This window comes from Solanum dulcamara, chromosome 8 (genome assembly GCF_947179165.1).
Source record: "Solanum dulcamara chromosome 8, daSolDulc1.2, whole genome shotgun sequence".
NCBI classification, from domain to species: Eukaryota; Viridiplantae; Streptophyta; class Magnoliopsida; order Solanales; family Solanaceae; genus Solanum; species Solanum dulcamara.
This window is the reverse complement of record NC_077244.1, coordinates 64,907,381-64,921,137: the sequence shown is the minus strand read 5'-3', so window position 1 is coordinate 64,921,137 and position 13,757 is coordinate 64,907,381. Positions and strand designations below refer to the sequence as shown.

Genomic DNA, 13,757 nt, shown 5'->3' with positions numbered 1-13,757 from the left:
TGAAGCTGTTTAACAGAAATCACATGGCATCTAATTTAAATGCATATTCTAATTACGAATAGGATATCATGTCTATTTTTTATTTATTTCCAACTTAATGCTCGGCATTGTATTGGAGCCTGACTAATATGAATTCACGCATTGCAAGATCTATTTCTGGAGGCGACACTCCCAAAAGATATTTTCCATCCCACACAGCCCATGGTTTTTCATGTCAGTCTACTTTGGTAGTTAAAAATCACTATCTGTTAGATGATTTATACTGATTAGAGAATAAGGCAATAAAATTTAAAGCAAAGGTGAACTGAAGTTAGACATTAAATCAAATTGTAAAATATTTACGTAAGTGCTGTATTTAGAAAAGTTAGGAGACCCTTCAATTTCTTTATTTTTCCTTAATTAGCATAAGATTTACTAGACAATTTCCACCCTGTTACATAGATGTATCTTTTCTGATAATACATGTGAAGCATTCAAGATAATTTTTGGGGAAAACCGCATCATTGCTTCGTTTATAAACAAATTGTTGGGTTTTAAAGATGTAAATGGAAAATACAGGGTTGTGACCTTTACGAAAGATTGTGCATGTTCTAAATGTTTGTGATCGTTCCGAAAGATTGTGCCTTTTTCAAAGGATTGTGACCTTTTTGAAATGTTGTGATTTTTGCGAAAGGTTCTGACTTTTCCAAAAAATTATGACTTTTTCGAAGAGTTGCGACTTTTCTAAAAAGTTGTGACTTTTGCGAAGGATTGTGACTTTTCCAAAAGATTGTAACCTTTCCGATAAGGTACAATAAACACTCAAGTTTGTCACGCCCCAAGAGGGTACCCTAGACGTAACCGGCACTCAAAAGCCATTGCTAGCTCCCAAGCGAACCACTTGGGTTGATCACACATTCATTCATTCAGAGGAAGAATTAGTTTAAAAAAAGAACAAATCTTAGTAGGTTAACTCAATCAACAATCTTAGTAGTTCAAAAACATAGTTTGAAAGAAAACTAATCAAGAGTTAAAGACATCAAAACAAATCTATCACTATCTAGTCTATGAAGCCTCTATCTTTACTATCTATATGGTGACAATGACAGGTTCATGACTACCTCAAAAGAACTATTCATAAGCAATAGAAAAAAAATGAATATGATCCCTCTGAAAGCAAGGAGGTCTCACCACAATCAGGAAAGAAGTAGATCTTCAACGAAGCATCTGTTGATGATCTCTAATACCTGTCCCTGCATCATAAAATGATGCAGGCCCAAATGGACGTCAGTACGGGGAATGTACTAGCATATAATATGGCAGAATGAAACAATAATACATCAAAGGTACTCAAGATAGAATGAAACTCACTCAACTCAATATGATATGCAAGTATAAAATATAACAATGTTTTAAGAAGGAATCAGTAATATGCATCTTGTTCAAAACATGTCATATACTTTTATGCACAATCTGGGAGTCTCTATTAACCGACAATAATTCCACCACCTATAAGTAGGTGAAGTACAATGAAACGACGTCGTTGCCACGTTCGTCCAATACTTGCCAAGGTAAAGGACAAATTAACCAATCTAGATCCACCAATCAATCAAGTCCTATCTTTTAAGGATAATGAAATAGGGAAACATCTGACTTTAATGGCTCAATACTTTCTTACGCTGGCTACGTAGTTATTGAGTTTTTCTCTCACTCAATTCGATGCTCGATACTACTCCAAAAAATTAATACACTTATGCAACTTAAACCAATCAGTTCAATCAAATCTTTCGACTAGTCTCATTGAATTCTCATCAAAACTCAATCCCATCTCAATCATGATGCTCTTTCAAATCAATTCAATCCAATCCACTCATTTAGATTAAATACTCAACTCTTTTAAATCTATTTAAAACATGCAATCTCGACTCAAAATAACGATTAAAAAATTTCTCAAACTCATGCTCAAAATAATAATTAAGAGATTTTTCAAACTCAACTTATGGACAAACTCTTTCTCAATCAAAGATGAAAATATTCATGCTTTAAATTCGAAATAGTGCATCAAATAATTAATGCAAAAATGTTCACAAATCATTCTTTAAAAATTAATCAATGCATAAAAATCAAATATAATCTTTAATTAGGGCTCATGTGAATGAGGACATGAACATGCATCCAAATCAAATAATCAACCCACGAACATCATCAATACGTATTTAAATAAGTAGAAGGAACTCAAAAAGACCATAGATAACTCAAGAATTCAATTCAAGGAACTCGAAAACTCCAACTCAATTCAACTCGAATCAATAAAGATGAAGGGGCACGTGGACAAACTTAGTCCAACGTTGTGTTAGCCTTACATACTTGGAAATCGAAGGAAATCAAGACTTGAAGGAATTGTTTGAAACCTAGCTCTTCTTCTTCTTCTCTTTAATCTCTTTTCTCCAAGGTTCTAAGGGTGAATGAGAAAAAAATACCCCTAGGAGGTGGATTTTTAGTCTCAAAATGTAATAGGTTAGGTTTGGGAAGGTTGAGGAAAAGTCTAGAATGCCCTTCCTCAAGACAAATCTGAAAAATGGGTCCAAGGGCCTGCAGGCGCAATAGTGGCACACCGCGCCCGAACCAAAACTATTGTAGCTAGTTTCGGTGCTCTGCTGGTGCTATAGTGGCGCACCGCACCATCACCCAAACTACTACAGCGATAGTCTTTAGTAAAATAGTCATAACTTTTTACTCCGGACTAGGAATGAGGCAACTCGAAGGAGTTGAAAATACGACTCAAAGACCTTTAATTTGATAGATCATGGTCCATCTCACTCTTAATATTCTGAAAGTTATGGCCATTTGAAGTTGACCTTTATATAATCTTATATGAAAACTCAATCGGTAAGGGATCTTTGAACTCGACTTAGTACTAGAGGTTCCTCGTGATCCTAATTCACCTTTAATACACTTCAAATACTTAGAAATTGATCCTAAAATATATGTACAATTAAGAGTCATCAAGCTCGGACCTATACGCATAAGAAGAACGACTCGGGTCTTAACTTTAAAAATTTCAGGGTATAACAATATCTCTCCCTTGGGATCATTCGTCCTCAAATGATGAGTAAATCAAGGATGGACTCGAGGCACGAATAACAGTCAAGACTCAATCATTCAACCCATCAAGTGCTCTAAACAATCAATTATTCAAACTCTAGGATTGACAAATCAGTTCAAATTAAGAGTAGGGACATTATCTTCAGCATTCTCATTATTAGGCACGAATTGAACATCGAAACTCAATCATTCGAATCATTCAAACATCTAGATCATCAACCGTCGAACTCAAGAAAAAAACATCAACTCCAACCAAGAATGGGACGTTACTTTCAACTTCATTATTGATGACACGAATAGAAGTGGATATTTGGTCTTCATACCATTCTCATATGCTAGATTATCCTTAATTTTTGCACTATCAATAAGAACTACCAACAAAGGATCTCCCAAGCAATCCTTCAATCATCGAGTCATGAAGCATCGGACAAATAATAACTAACTAAAAAGGTAACTCCAATTCACGGGTGACATCTCCAATCCTCTTCACACTTTGGTAAGGCCAATATATCGATGCCCAAGCTTCCCCTTTTGTCCAAGTCTCATAACACCTTTCATGTACATCCAATCATTCACCTCAAACTCCAAGTTTTTTTCTCTCACCTTAATTTTCACACTCTCTGGAATGTTTTCACTTCCTCTATAACTTAGTGAACTAAGTCTGGTCCAACCTACTCAAAGATAGGGAACTCACTCGCTAAAAGACATCATACTAGGGATGAGAGAAGAGCTATATCCTCGAATGCTCCCATCAATATTCCTCTTACCCAGTTCAAGCCTAGCTCTAAGTGCTAAGGTTCTAGTCTTAAGATGATTATACTTATACAAAATCTAACCCTCGAATTCATATTTCATACCTCAATAAAGACCTTTTACTTAGAGAATACTACTCATTCTCACTACTTCATACAAACACTCGCAATTATCACCCAAAAGTCATGAATATCCTACTACCATCACTCTCATAGTGAAAACCACACACTCGAGCCTATCACTCTAACCATCTCAACCATATCTAAAAACTGTCAACTTACTTTAACACTTCTACCTCCATTATTGCATGAGCTCTTACCCAGAGATGCACTAACATACTCTTACCTATCTATTGCATATCATAGGATCTCATCTCGCTCCTCTTCCACATCTCTATCCTTAATTAGACAAGTACAACACAACTATCATAATCAGGAAACACACACTCTTCCTCATCTACTCTCACTCAACTCAGTCTACTATCATCAACATCGCTATCAAGACTGAAAAGGAAGAATCACTAAAAAAATTTAGAGCACAAAATCATAAGCACGATTCATTCAAGAAAGTTTGATCTGGGAAAATCCATAACTAATATGATCTCCCTAGTCTTTCAGGGTCTATCATGAGTTCATAGAACTGTATATATTATGAAACTCAAGTCATGTCTCGTGTAACATATGGCTGAAAACTCTTAGATTCATGAGACAAAATTAGAATTGCTGAATGAAATTATCAATTCTCATCCTCGAACTCATCATGGATATGCATCAACATGGGGGTGAATGGGTCTAGGCCATGGGCATGGTGCTCATACACACGGAAGAAATAGAGTATCTCCTCGACTGAAGTGTTCGGAAAATGTGAGATGAAAAAACATCGATGTCTCATCCTAATCAACTCATCACTATTGAAAGCTCAAGACTTACTTTGGTTCATTACCTTATCATCTCCCCCTTAGCTCAAAGGTCACCTCCTTAAGTCTGCGAACCAATTTTTTTTCTTTTTACTAAGCTATAAGAACAACTCTCTACATGGTCGGGGCATCACTATCCATAAGAACACTTAAACTCTCTTGTTACACTATACTCAAGATATGAAACCGCTACTAGGGCCTCATTTTAAAATACTTTCCTTAACTTCCTTCTATCTTTTAGGCATCCCTCCATACTTGCTGCTCTTATTAGTATACACATCCACTTTCTCTAACTCTAACTATTATGATTCTAACCTTTTCTCTTAGCCTGCTAACACTTATCTTCTAGCTTCACATATTCCTAACTTAGTTGAAGGAAACTTGACCTATAATAGGAGACTCATCAGTATCTATATACAACTCCCTTCGACCCAAATCTTATGGATACTAAATAAAAGAAAACCTATATCCAGCCTTCTTCACATCAACAACTAACGGATACTAACTAGTCACTTAAAGCAACTCATAAAATTAGAGTTTCATACAACTTTATACTATCCCAGATACACATCTTAAGCCTCTTCTTACCAAATGACTTAGCCTCAATTCACTATTTACATCTAAGGGTCAAATACACCACACTCATAGCATCACACTTCTTGGAAGATAATATCTTAATCTCTTGCATATGTTATGCCTACTAAATCAAATTATAAAACTAGCACTATTACATTCATAATGTTATCCCCTCTTTCTTCACACTACTTATCTCAAATTCAAGCTTAGGATCTAGTACTAACATGCATATCACACAATGCTCGCATACTATACTAACTTACAATTACTAGTTAAAATTAAGAAACATTTTTCTATTAAAACTTCATGACATGCAATCGATCCTCGTCTCACTGTCTGTCTAATTATAATTTATCACCTCGTCTTCTCTCATAACCTAAGTACCATTTACCCATTCATTACAACTCATTGTCTAGTTATATTCACATCCATCTAAATAACAGGGGGCTCTCTTTTTAAAATCATAAGCCTAGCTTAGATCTATTATCTCATTATTACTCCTCAATTCCGTTCAACACTTATACTAGGTCTTTACTAACATAAAGACACCTCAACATGAAACTCCTCTCATGGTTCGAGTGTAATCTAACTTATACTAGCTAACAACTCTTCCTCTACCTTCTATCATGAAAATTAGACAATACTTACTACGCTTTAGTCAAAACCAAATAGACTTGACTTATCACCTTATTAGTCACGTTATAGATACTTTACTCTAGTTACATGCCTCAATCAACCATCATTCTCACTATTTGAGTTCTACTTCTCTAACTCCATCTTTCTAGCTCTAGGATCATTTTACGAATCATAGCTTACCATGACTCAAATCACATTCCATCGGATGGTGACACTAATCATTTAGAGACATAACTTTCCTTTTGAGGGTAACATTTAAAGTAAGGTTTTAGAGAAGAGAGTATGGAATTACATCTTGTTCTGGCTCAACGCACGATTCATATGAATGATGGTGCATTTTTTCAAATCAATAAACTTAAGCACACTAATTGGCTCCTCACAAGCCTTGTGCAGTCTCTTTACTTTCTCAAAACTTCATCTTAACTCTTCAACAAGAATATGAGGTTTACTGTTCCAACCACCTTGAGTATGAGGGGTAGTCGGACGGATTTGAGCAACGCACGAATTAGAAGGGATCTTTCAAAGAATGAAACTCTATCGCACGAATTCAGAATATGAAAGGAAAGTGAAACCATTCTTAATGTCCTATAACCTTCAGATTATAAGTGTGGTACACGACACACCCATAAGCAAGACTATACTATACACTGCTTCAGAGACTCTCTAGGACTCTTGAATTCTGTGCTCTGTTACCAAGTTTGTCATGCCCCAAAGGGTACCCTAGACGTAACCGGCACTCAGAAGCCATTGCTGGCTCCCAAGCGAACTACTTGGCCTGATCACACATTCATTCATTCAGCGAAAGACTTAGTTTAAAAGAAAAACAAATCTTAGTGGATTAACTCAATCAACAATCTCCATCATTCTATTCAAAAATATAGTTTAAAAGAAAATTAATCAAGAGTTAAAGACATCAAAACAAATGAATATGATCCCTCCGAAAGCAAGAAGGTCTCACCACTATCAGGAAAGAAGTAGATCTTCAACGAAGAGCCTGTGGATAAACTCTAATACATGTCCTTGCATCATAAAATGATGCAGGCCCAAATGGACGTTATTACGTAGAATGTATGAGTATGTAATATGGCAGAATGAAACAATAATACATCAAAGGTACTCAAGATAGAATGAAACTCACCCAACTCAATATGATATGCAAGTATAAAATATAACAATGTTTTAAGAAAGACTCAGTAATATGCATCTTGTTCAAAACATGTCATATACTTTTATGCACAATCTGGGAGTATCTCTTAACCGACAATAATCCCACCACCTATAAGTAGGTGATGTGCAATAAAACGACGTCGTTTCCACGTCCGTTCAATACTTGCCAAGGTAATAGACAAATTAACCAATCTGGATCCGCCAATTAATTAAGTCCTATCTTTTCAAGACAATGAAATAGGGAAACATCCGACTTTAATGGTTAAATCCTTTCCTAAGCTGGCTATGTAGTTATTGACTTTTTCTCTCACTCAATTTGATGCTCGATACAACTCCAAAAACTTAATATACTTATGCAACTTAAACCAATCAGTTCAATCAAATCTTTTGACTAGTCTCATTGGATTCTCATTAAAACTAAATCTCATCTCAATCATGATGCTCTTTCAAATCAATTCAATCCAATGCACCTCATTTAGATTAAATAGACTTTTTTTAAATCTCTTTAAAACATGCAATCTCGACTCAAAATAATGATTAAAGATTTCTCAAACTCATGCTCAAAATAATAATTAAAACACTTTTCAAACTCAACTTATGGACAAACTCTTTCTCAATCAAAGATGAAAATATTCACGCTTTAAACTCGAAATAGTGCATCAAATAATTAATGCAAAAACGTTCACAAATCATTCTTTAAAAATTAATCAATGCATAAAAATCAAATATAATTTTTAATTAGGGTTCATGTGAATGAAGACATGAACATGCATCCAAATCAAATAATCAACCCACGAACATCATCAATATGTATTTAAATAAGTAGAAGGAACTCAGAAAGATCATAGATAACTCAAGAATTCAATTCAAGGAACTCAAAAACTCCAACTCAATTTAACTTGAATCAATAAAGTTGAAGGGGCACGTGGACGAACTCAGTCCAACATTGTGTTAGCCTTTCATACTTGGAAATCGAAGGAAATCAAGACTTAAAAGAATGGTTTGAAACCTAGCTCTTCTTTTTCTTCTCTCTAATCTCTTTTCTCCAAGGTTCTAAGGGTGAATGAGAAGAAAATACCCATATGAGGTGGATTTTTAATCTCAAAACATAATAGGTTAGGTTTGGGAAGGGTGGGGAAAAGTCTGAATTGCCCTTCCTCAAGAGAAATCTAAAAAATGGATCCAAGAGTCTACAGACGCAATAGTGACGCACCGCGCTCGAGCCAACACCACTGCAGCTAGTTTCAGCGCCCTGCTAGCGCTATAGTGGTGCACCGCGCCATCACCCAAACTACTGCAGTGATAGTATTTGGTAAAATAGTCACAACGTTTTACTCCAAAATGGGAATAAGGTAAACTCAGTGGAGGTAGAAAGTGGACTCAAAGATCTTTAATTTGATAGGTTATGGGTCACCTCTTAATATTCTGAAAGTTATGGTCATTTGAAGTTGACCCTTATATAATCTTATACGAAAACTCAATAACTCAACTTAGTACTAGATGTTCCTCGTGACCCGAATTCACCTCTAATACACTTCAAATACTTAGGACTTGATCCTAAAACATATGTACAATTAGGAGTCATCGAGCTCGGGCCTATACGCATAAAAAAGAAAGGCTCGGGTCTTAACTTAAAAAATTTCAGGGTATAACACATGTTCACACTATCGTTTGTTGTCTATAAATAGAGAATTTTACTCTCATTTTCAACATCAAATTTCTCCCTCTTCTGCATATGTTTTCTTACAAATAAAGTTGAGTCTGTGTGATTTCGTTGCTAGCTTTTTCAGTTTGCTGAAATTATTGAAGTTTGAGATACCGCTACTTCTTTAATAGGTTATCTGTTATATCCTGGGAGAAAATAATCCATAATATTGGGTACAGTGAGGGGATTAAATTCTTTAAGGACACACAGTGGTTTCTCTGGACTCGGATAGTTTCATTTCTTTTCATCTTAAAAGTATTTTTATTTTACTATATTGAATACACGGACAACAAGCTTAAGGAATTTAACTATTATTTTATGTATTCATCTATTTTCTGAATTTGGAGACTAAAAACCTTTTAGTTTTTCTACTCCGATTTAATATTCGATTCGAAGAATATAAAAACTTTATCGAATATTAAATTTGTTTCAGAAAAGGAAAAAGTATTTGATTTGAAGAACATAAAAACTTCACCAATTTATTAAACACACTATTTGAATGAATATTTTGACTTAAAGAGTATAAAACTTCGTTAAGAATACTAAGGGTAAACGATTTGAAGAATATAAAAACTTCATCGTTAATTAGAAACAGTGTTGTATCTTTGGTTTCTGGAGATTAAAATTTCTTGGTTTTTTGTTTCGTCTGAATTTAAAATTCATTTGAAGTCATAAAAACTTCATCAGCATTCAAAGTTCATTTAGTTGATGATTTGAAAAATATAAAAACTTCATCGTTAACTAGAAACAAATTGTACAAAGATGCAATCGTTAGTGTTAGTATTTTAAATACTAAGTGGTCTGTCTAATTGTGACAAAAAAGAAAAAAAAGCTAGTGACATAAAATTAATGATTTTGTGCCTGTAATATGTGCCTCTATGAATTAAACTTTGACATTTTGTAAAGATTGTCTAAGAGAATGGAAGCACTACAATTCTTTTGTAGAATATTATCTCCAAAAGAGGTTTTTTGCTGCCAAGTGTATTTTGATAGTATACATTTGAAAGCATGAGAAGACAAATATGAGAAAAATTATTTTCAAATACTTTGAAAAATATTTTTGAGATCATATTTAAAATGTGGGGTTCTTTGATTGTGATAAAGACAATTAGACTTAGTGTCTAATTTAATGTGGAAGCACAAGATATGAAATTCAATGACATTCCTTTTATCTTAAAAGTATTTTTGTTTTACTATATTGAATACAGGGACCATCAGAGTGGTTAAATCATTTATTCTGTTATGTACATGATCGATCCATAGTGACTTTGAAGTGCCAAGTATCAATAGTCTTCACACATTTTCTGCAGACAGATTCCTAATTCTTGCAAGGCAATTGTCAGTATGCTTAATTGTTGGAAAATATTGCACCTTGCTCTCTGTGTTAAGCTGCTCAAGCCTGCACGTCAAAACCCTCGTTGTTTCATTTATCATCTCACAAACACTTTATTGATCTGATTAAACATGCATGAGTACTTGACAAGCTAGCTATAACTCTTTTTCATCCTATTGTTAATCATCATTAATATTTCTCTATGAAGTAAAAATAGCAACATTATCTGCATTAGTATACGCAGATGTTTAAAGAATACAAATGCGCTTAACAACACATTTACCTGTAGTTGAGAAGAAAATAATGGAGGAGAACTGAAATTTCAAGCCTGGCCAAGTCTGCACCAGGACAAAACCTGCGTCCGGCTCCAAAAGGAAGATACTGCCCAGGCTTGGTTTCATGATCCTACAAAATGAAGATACCTGTCATGTAAGAATTTGTCCTGTAGTCACTTAAAATGTAAATGTCTCCTCTTAAGATATGTATTGCACTGCTGCAACTTACGTCCCATCTTGAAGGATTGAATTCCTTAGGGTTCGGATAATTGTTAGGATCCATATGTACATTCCTTGTCCAAACCAAAACCTTCCACCCTTGAGGTATAGTGTAGCCTATGACATATAGGAAAGTTCCAAAATACATCAGTTTGCTGACAAATCCAGTCATGGGAGGAGGAAAATGGTTGGAAAGATGGAGTACAAACCATTCATTTTAACAGCACTTGTAGCTTCTCTAAAAAGTGGTGATGAGGCATTAACAAGGCGTAGTGTTTCATCGATTACCTAGAAAGACATAAGTATACAATTTATAAATAAAAATATAAATAAATATCTAGAGGTATAGCTAGCACATTACTCCTGTGTTGTTCATAACTTGCCTTGGACAAATATTTCATTTGTCTGATGTCGTTGAGGGTTAGCGTTGTTTGAGATGACGGTCTTCTCTTTACAATATCCTCTTGTTCCTCCTGTAAGGTATAACCTCTGTAGTCAAACTTAATGAAAATGAGTTTGTGAATATGAATAGAAAACAAAGCTTTTTGAAGCAATACAGGGTAACTTTACATACTAAACTCTTATGGTAAAACTTTAACACTAAACTTATTGGAGATGATCAAGTTAAAAAGCAACAGAAACAGTAACAATTGTAGTCCATTATTTTTTGACCTTAGCTTTCTGCAAGTATTCTGGATGTTCTTGCAGGTAGAGAAGCGTCCACGTAGCAGTAGGGGCAGTGGATATCTGGCCGCCAAATGAATATAGAATTAGTATGTTGACAATCTTCTCATCACTGAATTTCCTTCCCTCCTCATCTTTGCTCTCCAGCAATAAATCCAAAATACTCCTCTTTATTCTAGATTTATCGCTAGGTTTGACCCTCCTTTCATCTATTGCTGCTTGAAATATCTTGGTTAAGTTCTCCCGCGCCTGCAACCACAAAGGGAAACTGAAACATCAGTCATTTCTTATTCAGGTGGCTACAAAAGGAACAATCTTTCTTGTTCTATTCTTGAAATTTTCCGAGGATCTATCGGAAACAGCCTCTATAACCTGCAAAGGTAGGGGATAAGGTCTGTAAAAATGTGATAACTGGGCCTAACTCAACCTCTTAGCTTATTAATCACCAATGTGAGAATTTTTTATTCTTCAACAACATCTACGTACATCTTATCCTCCGTAGACCCCACTTGTGGGAATTACACTAGATATGTTGTTGTTTTATTCTTGAAATTTTGCGCCTTATAGAAGTGTATTTACTAATTCTAGATAATTATGGATCAAGAGGAAAAACTAACCTTGAGTGCCCTGTGGTAAGAGAATCCAGGTAGATCAACTGGCAGGGCAAAAATTCCATCAACAAAAACAGAGAACTCTGTTTCAACCATATCAAACCATTTCTGATCAATTTTTATACCCATAATGACTGTCATGATCACTTGAGATGCATATTTCCTCATTTCAGTTAGCAACTCAATAGGCTCCTCCCTGCTAGCCCACTTATCAAATTCAGCAACAGCAATCTCCTTTATGTAGTCAACATACATGGATAACGCCTCATGACCAATGATTGAACCAGTCGTTATCTGTCGCAGAAGCTTATGCTGTTGCCTTGTGACTCCGTGAAATGTTCTCTTTGCTGTTAGATCTGTCAATGATTTCGGGAAACTCAACACAAAATGTTCTTCGTCCATCAATACTTGTCTACATGTTTCTGGTGTTGTAACAATGATGCTTGGCTTCCCATACATAAACGCTTTGTACATCCCTCCATTGCCATACCTATTTTCAAGTAAAATTGTAAGAATATTCACACAAATATAAAGTAAAACACATTAAAAGTATCCCGATTTGTTGAGTTTCATACCTATACTATCACCAAATATTTATCATAACACACCTTAACTATCAGTTGTTCACTATCACCATCGTTTTGGTAGGAAATGAGAATAATTAATAGTAGAGTCATATTTTGATAAATAGCTACTGATAGTTCAGGCATGAAACTCAAAAATCAAAATACTTTAGATGTGCTTTTTTGACTCTTCACTCCACAATATAACAAAATACAAAGAAGGAATGAATAGAGATACCTGGTGGTAATGGAAGAGATGAAGGATTCAGGGTCACCATATTTGTAACTTTTGATAAAGGACAACATATTCCCAATAAAAGGCCAGCCTAGATCACCTGGAGGTAAAATGCATTGACTTTTGTCCAATTTCTTCACACAAAACCATTCATTTGCCTTCTTCAAGAAACTATAAAGAACAACAATACCAATCATCAAAACTGTGAAGAACCATCCAATGTCATACTCCATTTTCAGCCTTCTCAAGTGAGATCTGATCAGACTTAATTCAACTAATTGGTATTCTAACTAGTTCACCTACTATTCTGAAGCGGCCAGAAACTCTAAGAGGTGTCTGTTTATATTTTAGTATTTGCCTTGTCGAACATGTGTGCATGTCCTTATTCTACTAGCTGTATAATATTTTGAGTATTTTTTTATTGGCCTTCGCTTACATCACTCACTTCCCCACACAAGAACATGTATTTTTTACAAAATTTCACACGCCATTTTATTTAAATGCATATTCTAATTACCAACAGGATTTCATGCCAATTTTTTTATTTTCCACCTAATGTTCTATATTATAGTGGAGCTTGATTAATTTAAATTCGTATATTACAAAATCTATTTTTGAAGACAACGCTTTTAACGGAATTTTTCCCACCACAGCCCATGATTTTTCATGTCAATCTACCTTGGTAATTAAAAATCACTCTCATAAGTTAGACGATTTATACTGATAATTATACTGATCAATATAAATATATAAAGCTGGAACATAGCTGTGGTATCAATGGTGGAGCTAGGATCTCTGTGACGGGGTTCAACGTATAAAGAATTAAGCACGTGAAAATTACAAATGAAAAACGGAGTGAAATAGAAAAGGAAAAAATTAACCTTAATCCACTAAATTTAACTTGCTTTGTCATACCACGTTTAGCGTTTCTTTCTACTTTCACCCCGCTTCATTGAGCCTTCTTAAAACTTTTTGTGTTTTTTTTTCTTTTATTTGACAG

At 34.8% G+C, this 13,757-nt stretch overlaps 1 protein-coding gene across 2 annotated transcripts; it reads right to left on the bottom strand.

Annotated features, from left to right (window-relative positions):
- Positions 1 to 9,926: 9,926 nt before the first annotated feature.
- On the bottom strand, positions 9,927 to 13,083 carry LOC129900283 (beta-amyrin 11-oxidase-like). Of its 2 annotated transcripts, none has more exons than XM_055975219.1 (8): positions 12,761 to 13,083; positions 11,966 to 12,449; positions 11,337 to 11,597; positions 11,048 to 11,137; positions 10,874 to 10,952; positions 10,675 to 10,781; positions 10,454 to 10,592; positions 9,927 to 10,236 (listed from the first exon to the last, which is right to left on the bottom strand). In XM_055975219.1, the coding sequence occupies exons 1-8, from the start codon at positions 12,988 to 12,990 to the stop codon at positions 10,121 to 10,123; spliced, it is 1,506 nt and encodes a 501-aa protein (XP_055831194.1). In that variant the 5' UTR covers positions 12,991 to 13,083; the 3' UTR covers positions 9,927 to 10,120. The 2 variants fall into 2 exon arrangements, with proteins under 2 accessions (XP_055831194.1, XP_055831195.1); XM_055975220.1 differs by having other exon boundaries at positions 10,454 to 10,575.
- Between the last annotated feature and the right edge of the window lie 674 nt (positions 13,084 to 13,757).